The sequence below is a fragment of the Bos indicus genome, chromosome 19 (genome assembly GCF_029378745.1).
Source record: "Bos indicus isolate NIAB-ARS_2022 breed Sahiwal x Tharparkar chromosome 19, NIAB-ARS_B.indTharparkar_mat_pri_1.0, whole genome shotgun sequence".
Taxonomy (NCBI): Eukaryota; Metazoa; Chordata; class Mammalia; order Artiodactyla; family Bovidae; genus Bos; species Bos indicus.
Window position 1 is genome coordinate 54,968,136 of NC_091778.1, and position 27,799 is coordinate 54,995,934.

General features: G+C 52.9%; 1 protein-coding gene across 3 annotated transcripts in view; it reads left to right on the forward strand.

Moving 5' to 3' along the window:
• Positions 1 to 458: 458 nt before the first annotated feature.
• Positions 459 to 27,799, forward strand: part of DNAH17 (dynein axonemal heavy chain 17) — a 94,625-nt gene continuing 67,284 nt past the window's right edge. For 2 of the 3 annotated variants that reach the window (XM_019981371.2, XM_070773976.1), the window contains exons 1-19: positions 463 to 592; positions 1,497 to 1,859; positions 3,633 to 3,826; positions 4,607 to 4,799; positions 4,960 to 5,059; positions 5,314 to 5,399; positions 5,614 to 5,739; positions 6,470 to 6,622; positions 6,724 to 6,813; positions 8,487 to 8,654; positions 8,888 to 9,004; positions 13,741 to 14,006; positions 14,622 to 14,817; positions 15,802 to 15,948; positions 19,244 to 19,352; positions 19,672 to 19,775; positions 22,120 to 22,260; positions 23,655 to 23,798; positions 25,732 to 25,914. In XM_019981371.2, coding sequence (XP_019836930.2) covers positions 1,515 to 1,859; positions 3,633 to 3,826; positions 4,607 to 4,799; positions 4,960 to 5,059; positions 5,314 to 5,399; positions 5,614 to 5,739; positions 6,470 to 6,622; positions 6,724 to 6,813; positions 8,487 to 8,654; positions 8,888 to 9,004; positions 13,741 to 14,006; positions 14,622 to 14,817; positions 15,802 to 15,948; positions 19,244 to 19,352; positions 19,672 to 19,775; positions 22,120 to 22,260; positions 23,655 to 23,798; positions 25,732 to 25,914 — 2,862 coding nt within the window. In that variant the 5' untranslated portion in view covers positions 463 to 592; positions 1,497 to 1,514. Of the gene's footprint in view, positions 593 to 1,188; positions 1,400 to 1,496; positions 1,860 to 3,632; positions 3,827 to 4,606; positions 4,800 to 4,959; positions 5,060 to 5,313; positions 5,400 to 5,613; positions 5,740 to 6,469; positions 6,623 to 6,723; positions 6,814 to 8,486; positions 8,655 to 8,887; positions 9,005 to 13,740; positions 14,007 to 14,621; positions 14,818 to 15,801; positions 15,949 to 19,243; positions 19,353 to 19,671; positions 19,776 to 22,119; positions 22,261 to 23,654; positions 23,799 to 25,731; positions 25,915 to 27,799 lie in introns of all 3 variants that reach the window. The other variant, XM_070773975.1, reaches the window with a different exon arrangement.

Here is a 27,799-nt window from a genome sequence, read left to right on the forward strand (position 1 = left end):
GCTGGCGGGTCAGGAAGGTCTTGCCCCTCTCTGAAAATTTATTCCTAAGTATTTCAATCTTTCTGATGCTATTGTAAATGGGTAATTGTTTCCATTATCAGGTTTCAGTGAGTATGATTCTAGTGTGAGTCAGGATACATGTTGTTATGTCTATGTGCCTCTAGGAAATGCAAGGTGTATAACAGCCAAGATAATGGGGTGGGAATGAAACAATAAAAATTAAACTAGAAAAGGCAAAAAAAAAAAAAAAGGTAAGACAAATAAGCATTTAATAAGACAATAGATTTAAATCCTGATACATTTGTAATTTCATGAAATGAAAATGAACTGAATGTTCTAGTTCAAAGGCAGTTTGTTCGGTCCTAGAGCCTTTCCCACTGCAGTGGGTGATGGACAGTTTTTCCTTTACCACACCACAGTGGTCACTCAGGTCCTAAGAAAGTTCTAGAATCCCAGTTCCCATGAGACTTGCAGAAGTTCCATGGCAGTTGGCATCCCTCGAGGGCCGGGAGCCATTTCCTTTACTGGTCTGGAAAGAGCTGCCAATCGTTTGGCTCTGCTAGCTACCTGAGGAGCCTTTTGCTGTCAGCTGGTGAGTGGGAAAGAATTGTGCTCAGGGGCAAAGCTGAGGGGGCTCAAGAGGACAGAGGTGGAGTCCAGGTGCTGGTGGCCAGTAGCCCCGTTACCCTCCCCACACCCCCACACCCCCTGGAAGGTGCCCTGTTCCCTGCTCGTGGCCAGTCAGGGTTTGGAGCATCCCTTTAAATTTCACGCTCACAAGGAATGCCTCGTTTGTCTTGGTTCTTTGGGGCTTCAAGCGGGTCCCCCCCTCCCGGCTCTCCAGTTAACCCTGTCCCTATAAGAGAGCTACAAGGGATTCTCCCAGAGGGAATGTGAGCGGCAGTCCACGGGGAAATCCCTTTATGGGCATGTGATGGGGGTTGGGGGGCGGAAGAGATGCTGAAGGGCAGGGCAAACGTTGGGGTACACTGTGGTTGCTGTTAGGATGGGGAGAATATGACCTTCACCCGCTCATCGGGCCGCCCCCTCTGTCTGGCATCCGGGGGGAGTGATGTCCTCTTCCCGGGATCTTGCATCCAGGCCCTCTGTCACTTCATTCCGTGACATTTCCCTTCCTAGCCCCCTCCCCTTCAGACTCTGTTGTGATGATCCTTGCCTTTTCCCCAGGGCCCATCTCTACCTTTCCCAGCCCGTTAACTTGATGGTCACAGTGAACTCAAGCAGACACACTGCCTGGTGGCCCTGCTCCACGGTGACACCTACAGCCAGGCAGAGGGCGGCTGTCCTGCTAGAGCAGGACACAGGCTCCCGGTACCCCCACCCCACCCTCCAGCTGGAAGCAGCGTCTGCACGACGATCCTTCTTTCTCTCTCGATTGGTCAGAACGGGCATTTCAGATGGTTCCGGTGACGGGTGGGAAGTAAAGGTTCCCTAGGAGGTGGTGGTCACTGCCTCAGTGTCTGTTCCCGCAACAGGTGTAAGCTGACGTCAAGATGACGATTCCCCCGGACGTCAGACTGGAGTATATGGAGAGTGTCGCTTCCCTCGTCCTGAGGTTCAAGCCGGACAAGTGGAGTAAAATGATGGGGACGGAAGAGAACATGGCTCTGTTCACCGACTTCTTTGAGAAGCCAGATGTTCTGGTTCTGGTGTTGACGCTCAACCCTGCCGGCATGATCATACCCTGCCTGGGCTTCCCGGCCTCCCTCAAGTCCAAAGGGATGTACTTCATCAAGAAGAGACCCGAGAACATCGGCAAGGACAACTACAAGGAACGCCTGGTCTACGGGGACGTGAGCCCCACGCCTGTGGACCAGCTGATCGCCGTTGTGGAGGAGGTAGATGCACCCAGGCCTCGGGGGGTCGGGGGAGTGGGGAGGGCTCAGGAGGAACACCGCCTGCTTCCCATGCTTTGTGTGAGTGGCCTTGAACCCTGCTAATCAGGGGTGGGTCCACAGATCAACATCCACGTTGCCTACAAGCAGGTCAGGTATTAGAAAGCCCAGGTCCGGTTGCCCTGGCCACCGAGACTGGCCTGCTTTCTAACAAGACCTCCAGGTGATGCTGTGCGCACGAAGGCTGAGTGGCCCTGGCCATCACCTGTCTCTCTTGAAATCACTAGACCCTCCATACCGCCCTGGGGACAATCCCTGCCCACAGCCTCAAAAGGTGTGGGCCATTCGAGGTGCAGTAGAAGGGTTTCCCAATTCTGAGACTTGGAGCAGAGAAAGGGAGAAGCAAGTGCTGTCTTACACGTCTCCCCACCGTCCTGCCGCCTCGCTGTCGGCCGGCGTGGGAGGTGCAGCCCGCTATGGACCGTCGGGCCAGCCAGAGTTCCAGTGACTTGCTCTCCTAGGCATCGCTCACCTCGTCTGTGAGATGGGGGTAGTGGGCGTCCTCACCCTGTACAAATTCAGGCCACAGGGATAGTCAGTCAGGACCCAGACCGACCTCCCCTCACGTCCACTGAGATGGCTGGCATGGCCCAGAACTGGTCGTTCAGTTGTGTCCGACCCTTTGCGACCCTACAGACTGTAGCCCGCCAGGCCTCTGTTGTGGGATTTTTCAGGCAAGAATCCTGGAGCGGGTTGCCATTTGTTTCTCTATGGTAACTTCCTGACCCAGGATGAATCCACATCTCCTGTGTCTCCTGCGCTGCAGGCAGATTCTTCACCCACTGAGCCATCAGGGGAGCAACCCCTGACAAAGCACCAGTTTGGAGGCTGCAAGTCCCAGATTGACGTGTGAACAGGGCTGGTTCTGAGTCCTTTCTCCTTGGCTGTGGATGGCCGACTTCACGTGTGTCCTTATGTCTTCTAAGGACAACAGTCATACTGGGTTAGGGCTCCCCTTAACTACCTCTTGAAAAGTTCTCTCTCCAAATCCAGTCACATCCTGAGGTGCTAGGAGTCACAGCTCCCACATGTGAATCAGGGGGACACAGTTCAGCATATAACAGCACCCCCAGGCAGCAAGGAAGGTCTGCCTTCAGCCAGGAGTGTGTGCTCTTGTGGCAAGAGTGTGGAGAAGGCTTTGCCTCTATAAAGACACAGGTGCAGGGGGACCTGCCTGGTGATCCAGTGGTTAAGAATCTGCTTTGCAATGCAGGGGATTCAGGTCCAATCTGTAGTTGTAGAGCTAAGATCCTACATGCCACAGGGCAACTAAGCCCATGCGTTGCCACATGCCACTGAGACTCCATGCAGCCAAATCAATCAATCAGTATTTTTTAAAAAACTTGAAAGACACAGGGACTAGGAGACTTCCCCAGTGGCTGAGAATCTGCCTTGTAACCCTGGGGATTTAGGTTTGATTCCTGGTTGGGGAGCTAAGATCTCCCATGCCGCCACAAAGATCCCACGTGCAACTGAGACCCCAGGCAGCCAAATCAACCAATCGGTATTTTTTTAAAAAGAACTTGGAAAAAAAAGCCCACGGTGGGGAGGCTTTCATCACTGGTCTCAGCACCTTGACCAGCCCCACCACCTTCTTCAAAGGGAGAAGGGCTCAGTTCCCCCGGGTCCCGGGTCGCCGAGGACCCCACTCCTCCTGGGTGTCCCCCCACCCAGGTGAGAAGGCTCGAGCAGAGCCACAGAATCCTGTCTTTCCAGGTCCTCTACTCCCTGTTAAACCAAAGTGAAAACATGAGCGGCTGGCCCCGCGTGGTCTCGGAGGACATTGTGAAGCAAGTCCACAAGCTGAAGAACGAGATGTTTGTGATGAGCGGCAAGATCAAGGGGAAGACCCTGCTGCCCATCCCGGAGCACCTGGGCAGTCTGGACGGCACGCTGGAGTCCATGGAGAGGTCGGGGCCCGGCTGGGGAGCTGGAGGGAGCGGTGGTCCCTGAACCCCCAGGCAAGCTCCCCACAAACTTGTCTTGGTGCTAGTGAAGCCCAGGAGGGCAGGACTGCACCTTTAGGTGCTGAGTCTGAGATGGGACATTGGAGCCCCCCAGACTCCGCTGGGCAACGGCTGGACTCCTGTGCTCCAGCCCCCCTCCATCACACACGTGCACTAGACCCTGCATCACGTGGCATGCCAAGAGCATCACGTCATCTGGGGTCACACAGGAAGGGGGATCCCCAGCTTTAGGGTGTGGGCAGTGACGGGCATGGAAGGGGTTTGCAGCAGGTGGAGGCTGCACTTCTGAATGGAGGCTGAGGCTGCCCAGAGACCCCCAGAAGCCCGAGGACCCCCAGGTGTCACCTTGCACCTGCCTGAGTGCCCTTTGCAATGGCATGGTGTACACAGCTCTTGAAGCTGTGGCAGTGCCTGCCTGCTCCCTTACTCCCATCAGAGGGCGAGCACTCCTGCGGGGCTCATCACACAGGCGGGCTCTCTAGGCCCCCAACACTCACGCTGTGGTGACCCGATCAGAACTGCCCAGGAGCCGTGGTGCAATATGGATTTTATTCCAGAGCTGGCTCCCCTCATCCTCTTTCTCGGGGGCACCAGTACCCCGGGCAAGACCCAGTGTTGTCTCAGGCTCTGTCCTGGGCGAGGGCCATTGGGGGTGGAGCTGGAAGAAGCCTGCGGGTGTAACTGAGAGCATCCCCCACCCGCCCCCAACCCTTGGCTCTGCAGGATCCCCTCCTCCCTGGACAACTCGCTGCTGCACGCCATTGAGACCATCATCATTGACTGGTCCCACCAGATCCGGGATGTGCTGAGCAAAGACTCGGCCCAGGCCCTGCTGGACGGGCTGCACCCCCTTCCCCGAGTCGAGTTTGAGTTCTGGGACGCCCGGCTGATGAACCTCAAGTACATCCACGAGCAGGTGATGGCTCTTCTGCCCCCGGTGGCCAGGCACCCACAGGAGTCCCAGCCTTCCCGAAGGGACCCGGGTAACCCGGATGGATCCCTCAGTGCCAGCCTGGGGGTCAGGCAGGCTTCATCTGGGGTCTGTTGGGAAAAAAAAAAATTGATCTCCTTTGCAGCTCAATAGGCCCAAAGTGAATAAAATAGTCGAGATCCTGGAAAAAGCCAAAAGTTGCTACTGGCCAGCCCTGCAAAATGTGTACATGAATGTTACTGAAGGTGAGCGGGTGGCCCTGTGAGAATGTCCCCCCTCCACCAGAGGAAGGCGTCAGCACCTCCTGGGTGGGCCCCTTGCCGACCCTGGGGATGGGACGGGGTCTGCCTCCCCCCATCAGCAGTTCCTTGGAGTCCCGCCTTTTGAGGGAGCAGGTGTCTGTAAACACACTGAGCTGCCCGTCACCATTTCTCGCCATCAGGGATGGGGGCTAGTTTCCACTCCTGTGGGGATGAGCCCCAGTTCTTGTTCCACGCAGGCCTGAAGGAAGCCAACGATATCGTTCTGTACCTGAAGCCCCTGCGTATCCTGCTGGAAGAGATGGAACAGGCCGACTTCACGGCGGTACATCAGCTAGAGAGGGTCCCTTGGCTGGCTTGGCAGGCTCTGGGCTTGTGTCTTAGGGCAGCAAGGGGCTGCGGGCTTCCTGGCTGTGATCAGGCACAAGTACTGGGTGGGGGCATCTCTTCTTGCCCTTGGAGTTCCCCCCTCCTGGAGCCGTGTGGAGTGGGGAGCTGAGGTGCTGTGACCAAGCGCCCGCCTGCCTGTCTCTCCCCAGCTCCCGACCTTCATCACCAAGGTGCTATACACCATCTGCTTCATCTGGGCCACCTCGGAGCACTACAACACACCCTCCAGGATCATTGTCATCCTGCAGGAGTTCTGCAACCAGCTCATCGACATGGTAGCCCCCAGGCCCCAGTGCCTTCCCTCTCCCACCCCCAGCGTTCCCCTCCCCCATCCCACCCTGCATCCCGGTCCATGTTCAACCAGGCAAAGATGTGGGTGCAAGAATTTTCAGGCTCCAGGCTAAGGCTAGGGCCCCCTGGGTGGCCACCCAGGGTTTTCCCAAGACCTGGGGCAGAGCCAGCCCAACCTGCCTTATGCTGGGAGGGAGGAAGAACGAAAGAGGGGCTGCTCACCGAGTCCCAGCACCCCAAGACTCAGCCGGGGGCTTTGAGGGGTTTATCTGTTCTGACAACACCCATTCCCTTTCCTTCTTCCACTTCACAAGCGCACGTTACGCAGCCTCCAAGGTCTGAGTTGCAGCTTTGGGCCCTGGGCTACCAGAGTGTGTGAGAATCAGGCTCATGGTCCTGTCTCCCGGCCTAGAGGGATGCAGTGGCCCAGGGTCCCGCAGCCAGAGCAGGACTGCATTTCTGGGCCCCTCATCATCTGCCTCCAGAGTCTGGTGGTGCTGTGACCTTGGCCTGGGCTGAGGGGCCCCACAACTGGCCCTGGGTGGGCAGACTGGCTAGGCCACGAGCCTGAGGCACAGCGGGTGTGTCAGAAGAAGTGGTCTAGTGGCCTGGGGCGGGGCAAGAGGGTCGTTTTAACCAACCGTGCAGCTTTGGACAGCGCATCTGGGTGTCAGCCCTCTGGCTCAGCTTGGAAACGTCTTCCCTTCCGCCCAGACGCGGACCTTCCTGAGCCCCGAGGAGGTGCTGAAAGGCCTGCAGGGGGAAACTGAGGAGGTTCTGAGTGGCATCTCTCTGTCCGTGAACGTCCTGAAGGAGCTGTACCGGGCCTACGACTTCTGCTGTGCAAACATGAAGCTTTTCTTCAAGGTACAGCCTGGGTTGCGGACAGCGGATGAGAGGAAATAAGTTGGGGTGATGTGGACCCCATGGGACCCCATGGACCTGCCTTTTCTCTCTCTTTCTCCTAGAAAAACAAGGAGCCGGTGCCTTGGGAATTCCCTTCTTCTCTTGCCTTTTCCAGAATAAATTCCTTCTTCCGCCGTGTCCAGACCATCGAGGTAAAGGTGGAATTTGGCTCCGCTCCCTCTTAGGAGAACTGCGTCTTCTGTCCCTGTCTTCCTTGAACATGGGCTCCCAGGAGGGAAATAAGTCACACCCAAACATCTATGTGACAGCTTCCCCAGGGGGAAGCCAAGTCACGGCTTCCCCCACCAGGCCCAGAGCTGTTAACCCAGAACAAAGCGGTCCATTTCAGTTGCTTTCCCCTTTTCTCCTGCCTTCTGTCCACAAGCAGGTTAATGACAAGTTCATTGACCTGGGTCAGGAAGCCTGCAGGCCAAGGGAGAGGGTGAGTGGGACTAAGTTAGCACAACTGAGGTTTTCAGAAGGACCTTATCTGGATACATGGAACGACACGGGATACATGGAATGACACAGGACACATAACATGGGACAAATAACACTTTTAAAGAGGTTCAGAACAGTTTGCTCTGGGGAGAAGAGGTGAGAGATGAAGGCATGTGCAGGGCAAGAAGGTTTTCCTTCTTGTTTTGTATTCTGTAGGGGATCTCTTTTTTTAGATCTACTTTGTACACATGTTACACTATTTAAAAAAATAAAGCAGGGTTGAGGGGTGGATCCTAGAACCATTGGGCAATGATTTTTTGAGGGATATTGTCAGCTGGGGCTCTGGGAAGGCCTCTGGTTCCCATCCACATCCTCTGGGAGGCAGAGCAGGAAACCCCTTGAGATGCCATATCTCGGTCACAGAGCGTTTCTTCATGTCCCAAGGCTCCCAGCCCGAGAACTTGAGGGCCCCAGCTGAGTTTCTGGCCAAATAGCTGCTGGTTCCTACATTGTAGATTCTGAATCGGGATGGAGCTTCTGGGAAAAGAGGGGCTGCTGGGAAAAGAGTGGGTGGGGGAAACGGCCCTGCTGTCCACCCCTTGCCCGATGGGCCATGCCAGCTGTGCCACCTGCCTCTGGTGTGAGAGGCCCAGAATGCGGGGCGTGACGCTGTTACTTTCCAGTAGGTTTGCTTGAGTCATATCTCGATACACCTTGGATCTTTGGTGGGAAACGGCACCAGCCTTGTCTCCAGTTTAGGGGAGGGACTGGAGTGCCCTGCGAGCACCGGATCAGGCACATGGGGGCTGCTTGTGGTCCTCAATGAGGCTTTGGGGGTCTCAAAGGGGAAATGAGAGCTACAGACAGAAGCAATAGATAGCTCAATAGGACTGAATGGGGTTAAATGCCAAACCAGCGATCTTGGAAAGGAAGGTACCTTCTGGGCTAAAGGAGCTGGAGAAGGCAGGGAGAGACCCGCATCTCGGAGGGAACGAGCAGGTGGGATTGACCTGTAAACACCCATCAGGTGCCCAGTACATGAGGCTGTGAGGGACCACCGTCTGCCTTTCTGACCACTTCCTCCCACAGTCCAGGAAGTGGGGCCCCTGTGAAGTGTGATTTTTCTTAGAGACACATGTCACCCAGTGTTGGGTCAGGACAAGATCCTGACCTTCATCTCCTCCTCCTCCTCGATCACAACTGGGAGATTACTCACGGGACTCTCACTTCCGTCTATCTGTGTGCATCCCTGAAATGGCTTTAGAGAACATTAACACTGATAAGCAGAGGGCCCCTCGGGACTGCCCTGTGGCCCGGGGGCTCCTCCCCTCGGGGGTCAGTCAGGAAACTGAATTGATGAGGGTACGGGGGTTTCCTCCACCAGGATCTTTATAAAACAGCCATCGAATTTCTGAAGCTGGAGAAGATTGAGCTCGGGGGCGTGAGGGGGAACATTCTTGGAAGCCAGGTGGCCCAGATCTACGACGAGGTCTTCGAGCTAGTGAAGGTTTTCGCCGACTGCAAATATGACCCCCTGGACCCCGGAGATTCAGTAAGTCGGGGGGGGGGGGCCTGGGCGGGGTCAATAACAAATGCCCCGAGGGTGGGAAGGCATGCGGAGGGGAGCGTGTGTGTCAGAGAAAAGACAGCACAAGAACTCTGCCCTCATGACAGTGAACTTGCTGAGAGGTAACCTGAATCCCGGTGGGTGGGCTTAGAGTGCGCCCACTCCAAGCTTGGCACGCTGGTCAAGGTTCTAAGGTTGGGGATTTAATTTGCTTCCAGAGTTTTGATGACGACTACGCTGATTTTGAGACCAAAATTCAAGATCTGGATAGGAGGCTGGCCACCATCTTCTGCCAAGGGTTTGATGACTGCAATTCTATTGAGTCCAGTGCAAAGGTAGGTGCGGGTGGGGAGTGTGCCCTGACTGAGGATTCGTCACACCAGCTCCGTGATGCTGAGAACGGTTGTTCAGTCACTCAGTCGTATCCGATTCTTTGTGACCCCCATGGACTGCAGCACTCCCTGTCCATCACCAACTCCCAGAGCTTACTCAAACTCATGTCCATTGAGTCGGTGATGCCATCCAACCATCTCATCCTCTGTCATCCCCTTCTTCTCCTGCCTTCAATCTTTCCCAGTGTCAGGCTGTTTTCCAACGAGTCAGTTCTTCGCCTCAGGTGGCCAAAGTATTGGAGTTTCAGCTTCAGCATTAGTCCTTCCAGTGAACGGTTGCAGAATCGATCTAATCATGCAATCTGAAGATTGTAGGTGAAGAGCCAGGCCCAGAAAGGACAGGGGCCTTTCTCAGTGCCTTAGAGAGAGTCAGCAGTTGGCACCTTGAGTAGCTTCTGAGGGGGTCTTACTGCTACATCTCATCTTAAGAGAGGAAAATGAGCGTGGGGTTATTATACTGAGTCCTGCTCTCCATTTGTCCTTCTTTGATTCAGTTCCCTCATTATTTACATAAGGAGCAGAAGTTAGAGGCAGAGTTGCTCTAAAAATTAAAATGCATCCACATTTTGAGCTGCTGACACACTGACTCTTAACATTTGAGATCCGAGAATACACAGTATTATGCTGCTGCTAAGTCACTTCAGTCGTGTCCGACTCTGTGCGACCCCATAGACAGCAGCCCACCAGGCTCCCCCGTTCCTGGGATTCTCCAGGCAAGAACACTGGAGTGGGTTGCCATTTCCTTCTCCAGTGCATGAAAGTGAAAAGTAAAAGTGAAGTCGCCCAGTCATGTATGATTCTTCGCAACCCTATGGTCTGTAGCCTACCAGGCTCCTCTGTCCATGGGATTTTCCAGGCAAGAGTACTGGTCATTTCTGGGTGGTGGGGTGATGGCTAATATTTTTTCTGTCTTCTGTGTACTTTTCTACCATCTCCAGGTTGTGTGGGTTAGGCGTATAGCACTTTTACAGTTAGAAAAAGGAAATGCTTATGAAAACATTAAAAAAAAAAAAACAGATTGCAGAAAAGTGCTAAAGCCCCTAGAGACCGTCGGTTTGAAACAGAAACCCAAACGGCCGATACTCACGTAGGTTGTTGGTTTGGCCTAGCAAATGATCAGGAAAGTGCAAGTTAAAACCACAAGGTGCCTTTTGTCACTGGTCAAAGTGGCTGGAGCTGCGAGGAGCTGGACACTCGTTCCTCTGCTGGTTGGTGCACCTCCCCACACAGGACCCTTCAGCAGCGGGCATATGGGGGGGCATGTGGAGACGGGCTCCTGGACCTTCCTGGTCCAAGATCACGAGGCAGCCAGCATTTGGTGCCGACATGCCAGGATGTTCCTTTGCCTTTTGAGTATTTCTAAAGCAAAAACGCTTGAGGATTTGAAGCTCTGCAAGTGTAACGATCAATTAAGTCTTGGATGGAGTTGGTGCTCCAGGCAAAATATCAATGAATGCAAATTAATACAGAGCCTCCGTGCTGTTCCCGTCTCTGAACACCCTTCCTCTTGGAGCCGCCTCGGGCACCTCCTCGGAGAGGCCCCCCCACTCACCTCCTCCTCCCAGCGGGAGCTCGCCCCTCGCCACCATTGCCAACACCCACCTGCTTGGTTTTCCTTCTTCATGCTTGGCTCTCCCTGGCATCTGTCATGTACTGATCTCTTCGTGTCTGTCATCCTCCCAACTAGAATATAAACTCCCTGAGGGCAGGTGCTTGGTTCAGGTTGATGCAGAACCAAGCCCAGTGCAAAGCCAGGCTTTCCTGGTGGAGGGAACTGGCCCCTGCTGAGGCGGTGGAGCTGTTCCCTGATGACTCCCTGGCAGACCTTGGGCGGGAACCAGAGGCTGTTAGCCCCAGGGCTACCCAAGTGCAAAGGGTCCTGAGTAAGGATGCCAGCCAGCGCTTCCACGTGGAAATGCTGGTCCTCCCCTGTGGCGGGGTCTCCAGAATGAAGACGATGCTGGAGCGGATGGACTGTGGCCCCAGTTAGCCCTTCTTGCCTGTGGTGGGGATGAAACCGGGAGAAGCACGCCCCCAGGCCTCTCGGAGGCTGGGTACCACCTTGTGCTGCCTTTCGGTGACGGGGAAGGAGGCAGGTTGAGGTGTCCACGCCAAGTTGCCAGAGGCCATAGGTCCCCCCTCGGAGGGGAGGAGCTGGCCAAGGAGGAGCTCTGGGTGGCACATGCAGGACTGAAGTCCACTCCCTGGGTGTTTTCACAGGCACTTCCCCACTCCGCCGTGGCCTAAATCGGCTTCTGTACTCCGCAACAGAAAGTCCTTTTCAGACACGTGACTTTGTGTTAGATTAGAAAGACAATAAGTCAGGAAGACTCTAGTAAACTGTTCTGTCTCCATCTGCTCATCTTCCTTCCCATACTGAAGAGCATTTTCTTCCCATTTGACAACCCTCCGCTCTAATTAGGACAGGCCCTTGGGGTGCCCTCCCGCCTGTCCGCTTGACCCCCTGCGTGTTCCCAAGCTGCCGGGATGCTATTTCTCGCTGTCAGTAATTCACACGCAGCTGGGAAGGTTCTAGAGCAATTTTCCACACAACCTCCTCCTGGCAGAGAATGAAGTTAACCTCCTTCCCAGAAGCCAGGGGCCAGAAAACATGTGAGCGTGAAATGAAGGGAAGAGAGAGGAAAAAAGTCAAGAGGGTTGTCAAGCAATAGAATGTGCTTTTCCCAACTGCTCTGTGTCAGTCTTCAGACACGACACTGGTGACCTCATGTGTGGGGAGCCCCTCCCCCCGGCCACTGCAGGGAGTCGTGGTTAGCAACTTGGGGTCACAGCATCTTCCCGGGAGTCAGTTGCTGCTCTCGTTGACTTTCAGGGACCTAAAAATCTCTCCTGCTTTCTCAGCAGCCACTATTCCACCCTTTGCCCAAAAGGCCACTTATAGACACAGTAGTGGTCTTAGTTTTCATACCTAAAACTAGGGCAAATCTGAGACTTGGGTCCAGGCCTTCAGGGCCCAGGGGCTCAGGCAGGCACAGGGACTTCTCCCCTGGTGACCCCTGGCTGGCTGGGAGCTTCCTGAACATCCGGCACGTGTCACACTGTCCAGCCCACATGGCTACTCTCTGCAGGCTGCAGTAAGGGCCCCTTCCCCAGTGCTCAGGCACAGCCCTGGCCCCTGCTGCCTCCAAGCTTCCCACCACTGCGAGAGGATTTTTTAAGAAACTCGCCTCTATGTCCCAACTTGAGCCACCCTCTGATGCCACCCAAGACCGCAACCAAAACACCCAGATGATCCTCCCTTATTCTCTTCTATGAGCTTTTCGTTTGTTTAGCGAGTGTGAGTGTGTAGCAGTTGCAGACCCTCAGTGCGATGAGTTCGCTTCGTGCAGGGTGCTCAGGCATGGTTACTGCCCTCAGAGCGAGGTGACAACCCCTGCTGGAGTAATCAGGTCGAGGTGCTTGGGCTGATAGGCCATGGGCACCTGAGCTGTCCCAGCTCCTTGAGGACTCTGGAAGCCCATGCTTGAACCTCTGGTGTCACGGCCTGTGAATGTGCCAAGCTTTCCCTGTAATCTCCACAAAGCCCCAGGGCTGAGTGCTCCCTGGAAGTCAGCACTTCCTGCCCTGGGCACCCGCACAGTATCTGAACCCCATCCCCACTGCCACCTCCACCTGCTCAACCCAGGGCTGAGCATGGGGCCCTTGGTTGGTGGATTGAACTGAGTCCACTAGAGAGGTGTTGAGGTGCAGACCCCTAGGACCTGTGAATTACTGAAAATAGGGTCTCCGCAGATGTAATTGAGATATTCATTGAGGGCCTCCTGCTGGCCTCCTGTGCCTTAATCCAGTGAGCCTGGGGTCTGTGTCAGAAGAGGAGGAGAGCCACAGGGCCAGACATGCACAGGGAAGATGGCTCCATGACAAAGGAGGCAGAGGGTCTACAAGCTGAGGATTGCTGGCCACCCAGGGACTCTCCCCTGGAGCCTTCAGAGGGAGCACAGCTCTGTCCACCTTGATTAAGACTTGTTGCCTCCAGGCTGTGAGAGAATTAAGTCCTCTGTTGAAGCTTCCCAGTTGACAGTGCTCTGCGATGGCAGCCCCGGGACGCTCCTATGGGCTCCTCCCCATACCAGCATTTGGCGAGTTTAGTGGTTTGGGGACCCCACGTAGTGTAAGACAAGCCTCCCCCTCACCTCTTTTCCTCCAGAGCACTTTTCAGAGCAAAACAAGCTTCCCGAGTGGTTTCTCTTGCCTGGGTGGGTCCTTGAGGATCAGTGGTCTTCCCAATAATTCTGGTCATGAAGATATTTCTCAATCCCGTTGTAGCGCAAGCCCTGGTTATATACAGAGCTGCTTTTCTCCCCCAATTTTTTTAAATGGTATTTCCTAACTGTTTAAATCTTCTTTGCCCAAACCCTGATTTCTCCCGGTCCTGAAACAAATCTTTTTCTAGACCTTGAACCTAGTTTGTACTGTTGGTTTATCAGCTGAGTATGTGGGGACCCAGCATACATCAAGATAGAAATCATAGAAGCAGCTGATTAGCCAGTTGCTACACAGAGGAAACTTCCTGGTGTTGAAGGCACATGTCTTCCCACTTCTGAAGGCTGACCGCACAGAGTGTCCAAGCCGTGGGTGATGCCAGGCATGGGGGAGGGGACAGGTCCCCCCAGCAGGGCCCCGCCCCCAGCAAAGGAGGTTCTCTCGTTTCTCTCCAGCTTCTGCACATGTGTGGGGGCCTCTTGGAACGGCCTCTGATTCTCGCTGAGATGGTGCCCAGGTACTCGGTCATGCTGGAGCTGTTTGACACTGAGCTGGACAACACCAAGATCCTGTATGATGCCCAGATCGCGGCCTCAGCAGATGGCAACATCCCCCCCATCCACAAAAACATGCCCCCCGTGGCCGGGCAGCTCAAGTGGAGCCTGGAGCTGCAGGAGAGGCTGGAGGCGCCCATGCGGGACCTCAAGCACATCGACCACCCGTGAGTGATGGCCCTGGGCCAGCAGCGCTCCTCCGTGGCCACGGGGAGTGGGGTCAGGTGCTCTGTCCCCACTCTGAGGCAGGCCCACGCCTCCCATCGGCCAAGCCTTTCCTTCCCAGGGCACGGTCCCAGGAGAGACCCCACAGCGCATGCCCCCTACTCTGAGTAGCTGGCCAGAGCCGGGAGTTGGCCACCATCACTCATGTTTGGCAGAGGCCAGAAGGCAGGCGGAGGAGCGGGAGAGCTCACAGCAGAACGAGGGAGGCTGTCGGCTGGGGGACAGGAGGAGGGTGTCCTGTGAGTGTGGTTGGAAGGCATATCTGGCTCTCTGGTTAGTCCTAAGTTGGAAGAGAAGAGAGGAATTAGGGAAGCTGGAGGTTATGAATCAAGTCATGGCCATTCGGGGCCAATATTACAAGGGTTAGCATGTGACCTTCTGGATTAGATGCTACCTACACAGGGCATCATCCATTTGTACGTTCAGGGTCTCAACCTGGAAGAAACGAGAGAGCTGGCTGGCTGCTGCAACACCCCGGGGTCTGAAAGCCTCAGTTGGGGTGCCAGTGAGGCCCCGTGGGAGACAGTATCTGACCCTCCCCCTAACTCTGATTCCAGGGTTATGTCCAGCGTGGAAGCCAAGCTAGTCTACCAGAAATACGACGAGATGATGGAGCTGCTGAGAAGCTACCGCGAGAGGATCTACCAGCAGTGGGTGTCGGGGGTGGACAAGGACTGCCACTTCAACCTGGGGCAGCCCCTGATCCAGCGGGACCCTGTCACCAACCTCATCCGCGTCAACTTCAGCAAAGCGGTGGGTGCCGTCTGCTTCCTCACGGGGCAAGCTCAGGCGGCTCTGAGGCTCACCCCCTCCTCCCGACAGCACAAATCTGTGGGGTTGACGTTTATGTCACATTTACCCCAAAGCTTTATTATCGAAGTGTTGCTTGAAGTGTGCCTGGGGTATGTTTGAGATATGAGACAATCATAGCATCCTTGAATATAGCTTGTATATAGTACTTGAATATAGTACTAAAATATAGTACTATTTTAAAGCTGGGCCACGTTTCATAGGGTCCCAAGAGGAATCATCAGGTTGAGAATTAAAAAAAAAAAAGGTATTTGCAGGATTTGAATAAATAAGCCCCCTGGTCAAGCTGGGGATGCTGGAGGGAATCCTCACCATCTGGGGCTAAAATCGGATGGTTAGCCATGTGCTAGGGCAGAAGTGGGAGCAGTCTGGACCTCCACAAGCATGGCCCCACACAAGTGTGTCAGCCTTGCTCGTGAAGTCAGCAGTGATTTCAGCAAGGCAGGGGCCCCACATGTGACTTTCCCTCTGAAACCGTCTCTTCCACTAACATGCATTCTTTCATTCAACAAACATTTACTAAGCGCTTACTTTGTGTAAGTGCTGGGGATAAATTAGCGAACCAACAAAGATCTCTGTCCTTCTGAAGCTTGCCTCCTACAGAGCGAGAAGGGCAGGGGTTGAGGGGGCAGGCAGTGGAGGAAGGGTCAGGAGAAGAGCGGATGGAGGAGTAAACTAGCGTAACAGGTCACACATGAGGAGGTGGCGATCGGTACCTCAAAGAAAGGTGGGGGCAGGTGAGGGGGTCATGGACTGAGCTGAGGAAGGCAGCATCCTGATCCTGCCAGCAGAGCCTGTCCCCCAGGTCGGCCTCCCCCTCAGCTCCCCCTGGGGGCTGCAGAAGCCTCCCAGGGACAGACCTGCACGTGTGCTGCCAAGCCCTGTGCCATGAGACCTGACCGCTTCTGTCCTCTTCACTTGCCTCAGTTGGTGGCAGTGCTGAGAGAGGTCAAGTACCTGAACTTCCAGCACCAGAAGGACATCCCCACGAGCGCCGAGAACCTGTTCTCCCAGTACGAAACCTTCCGGAAGTTCGTGGGCAACTTGGAGCTCATCGTCGGCTGGTACAACGAGGTGAGCTGGTGCCACATTGGGTTTTTGTTCGCCGCATTCTGGGAGGGGGGGGTTTCGTTTAGGACAAAGGTGTACGAGCCCCATGTGGAGTAGAATGGAGTATGTTTCCGTGAAAGTGACTGGAGCCTCCCTCTGGGTGAATCCCTGTCCCTGCCTTTTCCACCTCCTAGAGTCGCCCGCATTCCTGGGCTGGAGGCCACGTCACACCACCCGCGGATCACCGCACCTCCACTTCTGTCGTCACACTCCCTTCTCATTTGTTTTTATCGGCTCCGTCTTATAAGGACCTTGCCATCCAGTTGGGCCCACCTGACGTCAAGGTCCTTAACTGAATCACGCTGCAAACCCTCTTGTTTGCCAAAGGCGACGTGACATAGTATCCCAGGTCTTGGGAATTAGGAAGTGGCCACCTTTGGGGGCCATTATTCAGTCTACCATGATGCCTCATCCAAAAGGGGCCAGCAAGTTTCTCTCTCCTTGAACCCTGGAATTTGTTTTTTTTAATATTTATTTACTTCTGGCTGTGCGGGGTCTTCGTTGTTGTACACGCGCCTCCTCTAGCTGTGGTGTTCAGGCTGCTCGTTGCGGTGGCTTCTGTTGCTGCAGAGCATGGGCGCTAGGTCCGTGGGCTTCAGTAGATGTGGCACATGGGCTCCCCAGTTGCGGCTCACAGGCTCAGTTGCCCCACGGCATGTGGGATCTTCCCTGACCGGGATCAAACCTGTGTCCACGGCGTTGGCAGGCAGATTCTTAACCACTGGATCAGCCGGGAAGCCCGAACCCTGGGAATTTAGGATTGGGTCCCAGCCTCATTTACCACTGGAGTCTTGGGGCAGCAGAGAAACAAGAGCGAGCAGAAACTCGGGCTGCAGAAGGAAGGGAGCAGATGACCAGAGAGGCCCTGAGAGTGGCCTGTGAACCATGAAATCCCAGGGCCTGCCTTAAGTGCATGTCCTTGAATTAGCTCCCTCCAGAATCAACTTTCTTCAGACTCAAAGAAGGCCATATTCATCCATTCCCTAGAATGCGCCCCCAGCCATGGCATTTAGGAAAAACGGAAGCCTTAGAGATGCAGTCACATGGAAAAATGTTCATGGGTTACTTTCAGTGCAAGAGTCTTTGGGGTTTTTTTTTACAATGATGCAATCAGAAACAAACAAATCCAACAAATATTAATTAGAATAAAACAGAAAACTATCTTCCACTTCTGTATTTCCAAACAAACCCCTACCAAGCACATGCTGGGGAAGCATGTTAGCTTCAGCAGTGAATGACATTGTTCAAATAAAAATGTTAGACAAGAATGGACAAATGTTAGGCAATGTTAGGACCTGGAGCTAAGTGTCTACAATGATCCTTATTATTGATACTGGCTCCCCTCTCTAGTGATGCTCCTGGGGTCCCTTAGATCAGGGGTCCCCAACCTCCAGGATCTAATGCCTGACGATCTGAGGTGGAGTTGATGTAATAATAGTACAAATAAAGCGCACAGTAAATGTGAAGTGCTTGACTCATCCCAAAACCACTTCCTGTATCCCCACCGGTGGACAAATCTTCTTCCACAAAACCAGTCCCTGGTGCTGAAAAGGCTGGGGATAACTGCCTTTAAATGCACTTCTTCTTCTTAACACAGTTTCTGTCGTCGAGAGAGACCCCAGGCACTAATGTCTGAGCTAGGCGAGAGTGGGGAGGGTGGTGGGGAAGCTTTAAAGAATCTGCTGGGGATGGGGTGAGGGGCATGTCTGGGAAAAATGCCCTAAAGGTGTGGATTTATAACATAGCTGTCAAAAAGTACTAAACAGGGCATACTGAGTGCATCCCGTCACTGCGAGCTTTGTTTACTCTGGGCAATCACAAAAGGGTAATAATATTTAGCTCTTGTCTGGGCTATTGGTATAACTGTTTAACATCCAAAGGTTGATAAATGGAATCAAGATTTCACATTGACTCACTTTATAATCCTGTCCGTGCTCTCTTTTACTTCTGTCTGCTGTCCACTGGTAATAGCCATTAAGCTTTATTTCTCTGCCCATACCGTACCTTTTCCAGGGATTAATTGTTTGAAAAGGAGGACATAGGTGGGGAGGGGGCTCCATTTAAAGTACTAAGTATATGTCAAGGGTTATTGTGAAAGGCAAATAGCATCTAACATGCAATTTAACTTCTATGTCATCCCTCACTTTATATAGACCTATCCTTGAGAACCTTACGTGTAAATCAAAATGTTACCAGATAGGACAATGTTCTGAAGCACACAAATGGTGCTTATTATTTAAAAGAATAATTTATATTTAAAAAAACTGTGTACACCCTCCATCTGTTTTTCTATTCTGTGAACTGACGCTTTCAAGCGTTACATGAATTTCTTAGCTCGGGGCAGACCCAGATCGAGCCTGTGTGGACCCTCCCTTGCAGTTCACCCTGATGCTTTAACTAGTGGAACAGCTTCTCCACAGATCCTGGACCTCCTCCGTATAATCACATTTCAAGCTTTAGATCACGGCCCAGGCGATGATCACGGCCCAGGCGATGTTCTGAGAAATGCCCCAGAAACGTCGCACTTCTTATTCTTAACACAGTTTCTGTTGTCGAGAGAGACCCCAGGCATTAATGTCTGAGCTAGGCGAGAGTGGGGAGGGTGATGGTAAAGCTTTAAAGAATCTGCTGGGGATGGGGTGAGGGGGATGTCTGGGAAAAATGCCCTAAAGGTGTGGATTTATAACATAGCTGTCGAAAAGTACTAAACAGGGCATACTGATTCCTCTGATTTCCTTTTTTATGATTCTAAGCTTCCCTGGTGATTGAGTGGCAGAGAATCCGCCTACAATGCAGGAGACTCGGGTTCTATCCCTGGGTTGGGAAGATCCCCTGGAGGAGGGCGTGGCAACCCACTCCAGTATTATTGCCTGGAGAATCCCATGGACAGAGGAGCGTGGCGGGCTACAGTCCACAGAGTCATAAAGAGTTGGACATGACTGAAGCAACTGAGCACAAGCCAGATTTTTTAAGTTTTGGATTATATACACATTGTTTTTGCATTAGTGAATTTCCTCCTCTTTCTATCCCATAACATAAGTGATTCAGAGTTAAGCATATACATAAATCCTTGATGATAAAAAAAAATAATTTTAAAAGTTGGAATCTCCTGAACTTTGTGCACATAATTCCCAGTTAAATCACACTAATGGTAGCTGGTTTGGTTGGTATTGAGTAATAAGCACCATTACCAGGAGACAATTTTAAATCTGCATGCATTTGGAACAAATGCCCTGAAACTGTAGCCCTTGTTTTGCAGATAAAGACCACCGTAAAGGACGTAGAATTTCCACTGATAAAGTCAGAATTGGAAGCAATCGATGTCAAATTATTGAATGCTGAGACGACACTGTTCTGGAATGGCGAAGGTGTGAAGGCAATATTTGCTTCCCTTTGAGTTAAACTTGGGTGAGAGGGACGGAGGTGGGGTCCAACCCGTCGGGCATCTGGAGTTCTTGTGGAATCAGTGATCCGCCCACTTGGGGATGGGGAGGTCCTGATTCCAAAGGGACAAACGGTGTGTGTTACCCCTCAGTGCTGCCCTTCTGGAAGTTCTCCACCATTTTCTCTGCTTCGGGCTCCAGAGAGGCAGGGGGACTTGCCCAGAGCTGTGTTACAGTAATGATTGTCAAGTCAGCCTTTGCTAAATCTTTCCTTTTGTAAGATCCCTTCATGCTTCTCTCTCAGGTGTGTTTGAATATATTCAAGAGATGCGAGAAATTCTACACAACTTGCAGAACAGAATACAAAAAGCAAAGCAAAACGTCGAGGGGATTTCCCAGGCCATGAAGGTGAGTAACCGCAAAGCATAGCGTGCATGTGCGTGCTAAGTCGCTTCAGCTGTGTCCAACTCTGCGACCCTGTGGACCATAGCCCACCAGGCTCCTCTGTGCGTGGGATTCTCCAGGCAGGAATACTGGAGTGCATGGTTGTGCCCTCCTCCAAAGGATCTTCCCCACCCAGGGGTCAAACCCGAGTCTCACGCCTCCTGCATTGGCAGGCGGATTCTTTACCACTAGTGCCCCTGGGAAGCCCCAGAGTGGGGCTTAAATAGGGACCTGGGACAGAGTCCTGAGGAAACGGGCCCCTCGGAGATGCTCACGTAAAGTGCCCAGGGCAGCAGGGACCTGCTGGGTGAGGCTCAGGGCCACAGAACGGTGACATCAGGGTGGCTCCAGGGCAGAAAAGCCCCAGGTCGTTCTGCAGAGTTCCATTCCATTTGGTTCTGTTGAGCTCAGTGAACATGGGGGCCGCGCCCTCTGCCAGGCGGATACCAGGAATGAGGGTGCAGTCAGGGAAGAGGTGCTAAGACTCAGCCCTGCTGGGAACACGTTCATCATTCAATGAAGACCACCATGGGTCCTTTCTCTCAAGCCCGATCCAGAAAACTGGGGGACAGCCTTCCCTGGCACCCCCTCCCCAACATGGTCTGTCATCAAGGCCCAAATCTGCAGACACCTGCCACGGGCCATCATAATCTGTTCATTAGAAAGCATCTCATCTGTGTTGAGATACCTTTGGCTTATCTCGGTATGAAACTCTTTCCTGCATTATAGTTCACAGTCATTTCATCACCATCCACTTAGATGTAACTCAATAAATTGTAGGCAAAAGCCACTGCCCACCCTACTTTTTTCTGATTCAATTTTCATTTGATCAGACCATTTCCTCAAGTCATTGCCTCAGAAAGGATGTGTTGATGACCTGCTTTCTGAGTCCTTGCTTGTCTTAAGCTCTTTCTTTGGATCTCACCTAGCTTGTCCAAAGAAAGGATTTTTTGATGTGGTTCTTTTCCTTCAGTAGTCTAGAAAGATCTCTATATTCATCTGCTCTGGCCACCATAGCAAAGGACCAGAGACTGGGCAGCTTACACAGCAGAAATGTATTGTCCCACAGTCCTGAAGGTACGAAGTTCAAGGTCAAGGTGCTAGCAGGTTCGGTTCCTCCTGAGGCCTATCTCCTGGGCATGTAGATGGCTGCTTCTCCCTGTGTCCTCTTCAGTTCAGTTGCTCAATTGTGTCTGATTCTTTGTAACCCCTCGGACTGCAGCACGCCAGGTTTCCCTGTCCATCACCAACTCCTGGAGCTTGCTCAAACTCATGTCCATTGAGTTGGTTGATGCCATCCAACCATCTCATCCTCTGTCGTCCCCTTCTCCTCCTGCCCTCAATCTTTCCCAGCATCAGGGTCTTTTCCAATGAGTCAGCTCTTTGCATCAGGTGGCCAATGTATTGCAGCTTCAGCATCAGCCCTTCCAATGAATATTCAGGACTGATTTCCTTGAGGATTGACTGGTTGGTTCTCCTTGCAGTCCAAGGGACTCTCAAGAGTCTTCAACACTACAGTTTCTCTGTGTTCTAATTTCCTCTTATAAGGACACCAGTGGTATTGGATTAAAACCCGTCTTAATGACCTCACCTGAATCACCTGTTTAAAGGCCCTCTCTCAAATGCAGTAACATCCTGAGTGTTAGAGATTAGGACTTCAACATATAAGTCTGGCGGGAGACACAGTTCAGGCTGCAGCCACCCCTTCTTGTAGCCACGATGTTGAAAAAACTTGACTGTGGTACGACTTCCCTTTGCTGTCCCTGTTCTCTCCGACCAGAGGCAGATAGTCCTTGGTCGTAATCAGGGCTCAGACACATCACCAGCGTGTGTCCAGACGTGTGTCTCCTTTTGTTAATATTCCCTGGATTCACAAGAAGCTTTCAGTCTGAAAACAGCAGCATTTCCCCAGTCCCCAGGCACTTCCTCCAGTCACTATTCTCTCCCTTGTGTCCCTTTTGTCCTGGACACTGAGCATCTTCACACACGTCTCTGGATCCAGTCACCATGTCCCCTCACCTCCAGCTCCTGTGGTTCCTGATGAGAGGGTCAGATACTGCTTTCCCTAGGCAGGCTCCTTCCAGGCCTGATGGGGCGAAATGCCCAGGGGTCTCTCTGTGGTCCCGCAAGGCCCCTGTTAGTTTTGAGTCACATCATTGAAGACTGTCTAACAGTGCTTGGTGGTCCCTCAGCCTCTGTGAGGCCCACCTCAGGGCGGGGACACTTACTCCTAAAGGTGTATTGGGAAGGAGTGAGACTGGAAGCTTTTTCTCCAGGCGCTTTTCTCCTGCTCATGTTTTCCCTCCAGGACTGGTCAGCCAACCCGATGTTTGAAAGGAAGGACAACAAGAAAGAGGCCCTGTTAGACTTGGATGGGAGGGTGGCCAACCTCAACAAGCGCTACACTGCGGTCAAGGATGCTGGCCTGAAGATCCAGGCCATGGTCGCGGTGAGGAGATGCCTGGGAAGGCCTTAGAGAGTCCACGTGCTTTCAGTAGCCAGGGAGGAAGGAGCAGGGTGGGGAGGGGCTGGAGGTTTCATAAAACGTCAGATGTCTGCAACCTTTAATCCAGGAGTCTGATTTTATAACGGCAGACTCTGCTGATTGCTCACCTGGAAGCCCGATCCTCTGGCCACATGTCTGTCCTCCTCTAAGGATGTCAGAGCCTCCTCCCCCTACATCAATCGGTGTGGACAAGTGACATAGTTCTACAGGGTCCCTGGGGATAGCTGAATCTGGGACCAGCAGGCCACCTTGAAGGAGGAGGGTCTGCTGAGCTGTTCTTATGGTCAAATCATTGCTCAGAAGGTCCCTACTAAGTGGAGTGACTTGACTAGGCCAAGAAATACTTTGTTTCCAGCTCTTCTTCCTTTGCTCTGGTACCAGAAGGTCCCAGTAAATTAACTTGTTAAACAGCAAAAAGGTTACTTGAAAGAGTTAACTGATTAACCTGTTAACACTCCCAGATGTATTGGAAACAATAGGGGAGAGAGAAATCTGGCTCAGGGCCAGGAAGAGGCTTTGTCATCACATAAGTTTGCTAGAGTCCTCGACTCCCATAATAGTCCTGTGAAGCATTGTTTTCTATCTTACACTGAAGCTATTTAAGCCTGTGTCGTGTCTTCCCTATTAGAACGTAACTGCCTGAGGGTACAGGCTGGGTCGTGTTCAACTTCGTGTTTCCTCGTAACACTCAGTGTCTTATAGATTCATCTACCCACCTACCCAACCATTCAACCATCTATCCACCCATATATCATTCAACCATCCATCACTCATTCAACCATCAACCCATCCATTCATCCATCCAACCATTCACCCACTCATCCACCCACCCACCCACTCATCCACCCACCCACCCACTCATCCATCCATCCACCAGCTCCTGCTCTGCTCCAGACACTTGGCTTAGTGCCAGAGGTATAATGGTGTGAAGGACAGTCAATTCCTGTCCTTGTGATGCTTGGCATCAAGGGGAGGTACAGACTAAAGACAATAATTCAGCATTGTCATCTGTGTCATCACAGGCACAAATAATGGGTCACTAGAGGGAACACAGGTGGGGGGCAGGGCCAGGAGCCAAACCTGAGATGAATGGGGGTGGTGATCAAGGAGGGTCAAGGAGAAGCAGGTCATACCTGGCATGAATGGGAAGGAGCAGCCTAGACAAAGACACTGACCTAGGAAGAGACTGGCACATTCAGGAGGCCAAAATCAGACCTCTGGGTGTGGAGCGTGTAAACGAGGACAAGGGTAGTCCAGAAAGTCATTGGATAAATTGACTAAAGAGGAAACAGGTAGACCCAGTGAAACAGCAAGCAGCCATGTGGTTCTGTTTGCAGGAAAATGCAGAACTCTTCAGAGCAGATACGACAAGCCAGTCCTGGAAGGATTACGTCAACTACATTGACAGCATGGTCTTAGATGAATTTGACCAATTCATTCGCAAGTCTCTAAATTACCTGATGGACAACATGGTTGCAGATGTAAGTGACAGGCGTGAGATTTAAGTATATGCGTACACATACATATCTATTATAAATATGAGATAAGGTTTACACTGGAATCTATAATCTGTGGTTTCCTGATGAAAGAACAGACTTATTAAAATCTGCCCAGGGTGACAAACTTATCCTGATTTCAAATCTGAAAGTCCTGCACCCCGGGACATCTGGTCACCCTGAATGTGCTGCAGCATAAATGGGCTAAGCACACCGCCCCAGAGCCGAGCTGACCTGTGTTGCTGTCGGTTGAGGAAAAGCAGGCACCACTGGCCACTCCTCCTGTAGCCTGGGGGTGGGATGTGCCCTCCTGTTGGCAGCGTCATCCAACGCTCTCCACCCTCTGCCGAATCGAGCAGAAGCTTAAACCAGGTCAGCAGAGTGGGTTTGCTGGTTAATTGCATCCTGGCCTGTTCTCCCTGAGCTGTGCCCTGCCTGTGTCTTTTTCACTACAGGGGCTCCCAAGTGACTTTGGATACTGCCCAGGAGGGCAAGATCAGAGACCAAGCCCACTCAGCTCACTCTCAGGAGAGGGTGGTGGGCACCACAGTGAGACACCCCGACACAGGTGCAGAGGGCAGTTGTCACCAGATTATCAACAGACCCCAGAGTCTGTTGGTGAAAGTAGAAGGCATTACTAGCTGTAGGGCTCACCAAGGGCTTCCCTGGTGACTCAGTGGTAAAGAATCTGTCTGCCAATGCAAGAGATGTGGGTCCAATCCCTGGGTGGAGAAGATCCCTTGGAGAAGGAAATGGCAACCCACTCCAGTATCCTTGCCTGGGAAATCCCATGGACAGAGAGGAGCCTGGAGGGCTACAGTCCATGGGGTCACAAATGAGTCAGACATGACTTAGTGACTAAACAACAAGAAAGACTCAGCAAGCAAGATATAGCAATGCAATATCAGCAACGAAGGTAGCTAATGTGTAGTATTTATCCCTACAAAGAGAGCAGTCATGGTCAAATGGTTGATGAGGCCCTGATAACACACTGTCCTTCCTAAAAAGTCCCAGGGAGGCTCTGTATTTGCAAGTGGCCAACCAGTAGGAGTGGCCCCCCCAAGACAGAGTCTCAAGCAAAGTCTGCTCAACTGAGTTCATCACAGCTGACCTCTCCCACTCAGCTCACTCAGACACTAGTGCAGAGTCTCCCCCAGTCATACAGCCAGGGGGCTCTTGAGCTGGCCACCACAGGGCCAGTGTGGACTACGTTTGGAGGAAGGTTAGTGGCCATGGAGCAGGTCCCAAGCACCTGTGGGCCTCGGCCTGCACTCTTGAGATTTATTGGTGTATTGGGTGGGCTCCATCCTGTCCTCTGTCACCCAAGACCACACCTAGGATCTGCAACCTCACAAGGAGGACCCAGGAACAGACAGGGTTACCGTGTGCCCACTTTGTAAGCAGGACCTCTGTGGAACGTGAGGCTTGTCCTTTCTGGAGTTCAGCAGAGGCCATCCTGCCTGGCTGGGATGCCCCCCGCCCCTGCCCCACACGCTCTGTATGTTAACTATCCATCTAATCCCCATGGTAACCCAAAGAGATGGGGACAACAATTGCCTCTGTTCTATGAAACAAGTCTGCTCATTTCATATATCTGGGGAAACGATATCGAGGTTCTCGCCTGAGACCACACAGCTGGTCAGTAGCAGATATGGGCTTGAACGCAGGTAGTGGGTCTCCTAAGCACTCAGTCGTTGCTGCTCCGTCTGGCTTGGACACCCAGCCTGCGTTTGGCCTGGTGGTGCTGCATTGGGCTGCACAGTTCTTGCTCATGGGCCCTTGGTGGGGAGTGTGCTCTCTGTAGCAGTCCCAGCCAGCAGGAGCCAGCCCTAGACCTTGTCTGGTGCCTGGGTGAACATCAGGCATTGAGAACGGTTAGCCAAGGGCAGGGCCTTGACCCCGTAACACCCTGTTTTAGGAGAGCGTCGCGCCGCTGTTCGAGGTCCGCATGGAGCTGGAGGACGATGGGCTGGTCTTCAATCCATCCCTGGAGGTGGGTGGGGACCGAGGCTTCCTGACGCTGATCGGGAGTCTGGTCACCGACATCTACAATGCAGCCAAGCTCATCCCCAGACTGGCCAAGGGCAGGATGCACTATAAGGTCAGTCTGGGCTTGGTTACGGCCCCACCACTTTCCTTGCCACCAACTGCTACCCGGGGTCAGAATCGCCTTACTGATGCGGCAGCGCTTGGTCGTGTGTGTGTGTTTCATGGTGGTGGTCCCGTGTGTGATGAGGAGCCCAGGGGCTTCCATTCTACCAGGCTCCCCGCGGGTGGTGGCCCGATTTCTCTCACCAGAGTGGACCTGTCCTTGGTCGACCTGGTTTTCATTCCCTCAACACCTCCCCACCCACAGCGAGATGCCGAGTGTGCTTTCCCGCCCCACTTCCTGCCGTTTTCCTCCCTCCCGTAATTTACAGTCTGATCCTCTGAGCATGCAGGCTCTTTGACAAATGTGCCTTCCACTGGCTCCCACACCCGTTTGCTCTGAATGCATTAAATACCCACCCACGACCTAAAACACAGATCAGATCCTGGGGATGCAAAGGCGGGGGAAATTCAGCCTCCCTGAAGGGGGAAGTCTGAGAGGGTGTGCTTGTTGGAGCATGGTTTGTGGGGCAGTTAAGCAAACATTGGAAAAGACCTAATGGCCATCAAATACAGGAGTCCTTCAGTAGCTTCAGGCCCATCCAGACAAAGGCATCTAAATGAGTCACAAAAGGGAGCCTGGGATGGAAGGAGGCTCGTGGTGTGTTATCAAGTGTTTATCAAGCTGCGGAACTATGTTTAGAATGTGATTTCATTCATTTAAGCAAACAAAGGCCTGTCTTCCTAAGGACACACTCCAAACTGTCAAGAGTGCTCACTTCTGGGAGACAGGATGGGGGCGAGGGAGGCGGGGGGACAGGGCAAGTAAAGGGGGCTTTTTGTTTCATATGCTCTGCCTTGTTTGAACTTCTTGATGATGGGTGTGTATTATTTGTAATAACAAACATTTCCAGCAAGATGCTCTGTGCTGTCAGGGACCAGGTATGTGTAGTGATGTGAGGACAGGAGGAAATACCTGGCCAGGTTAAGGACAGCTCCCCAGAGCAGCTGAGCTGCATTCTGAGTTGAGCAGGACGGGAGGAGATTCCCAGGCAGAGAGAACGATTTGAGGATTCCTGAGCCACACAGAGGTAGTGTTCCAGGCCCAAGTGCCCATGGCGAGCTGCTCTGGAGCTTAGCACAGAGTGAACCACACCCCCAGAGGTCCACTCAGGCACAGACGTGTGGGACCAACACAGGCTGATGAGAGCCGGAGCCTGACATGTGGCTCTAGAATCTGAAGGGCCGCACGTTTGGGGCTCCTCCACCCGCCCTGGGGTCCTCGCGTGATGCAGCAGAACAGAGCAAGGCAGAGTAATGGTCCCGGTGACCCGGCCACACCCCAGGCTGTGCACACCCTGCCCTGGTCTCATTTGCAAGGTTTTAATTTATCGAGGCAACTGAGTGACTACAGAGAGAGGTCAGTGCCACTGATAGAAAACATAATGTTGCTCACAGCTCCCCAAGAAAGGAGAGGCGCGGTCGGCCGTTCAGGGGCGAAGTAGGGAGCAGCAGGTTTGGTCAGGAGGCAGGAGGAGGATGGACGGAAGCCCAGGCCAGAGGCTGGTAGAGCTAGGGAAACTGCTCCAGACAGGCCCCAGGGTCATCTCCGGTTATCTGGTACCTGGCGCTGGGGTAATAGAGTAGGGGAAACACGGGCTTGGGATATGTGGATTGGTTAGATAAAGGAGGTGATTGGGCATTTGTCTGGTTTGCACAAGGCGTGCCCCCATCCCAGGCCTTCGCTCTCTTAGAAGTGGCTGGCCCTGCAGGGGGGCCGTCTCTCCCCAGCCAGCAAGATTTTTTTTTTTTTTTTCTTCTTTTGCACCACATCAGGCAGCTTGCGGGATTTGTAGTTCCCTGACCAGGGATCGAACCCGGGCCTGCAACAGTGAGAG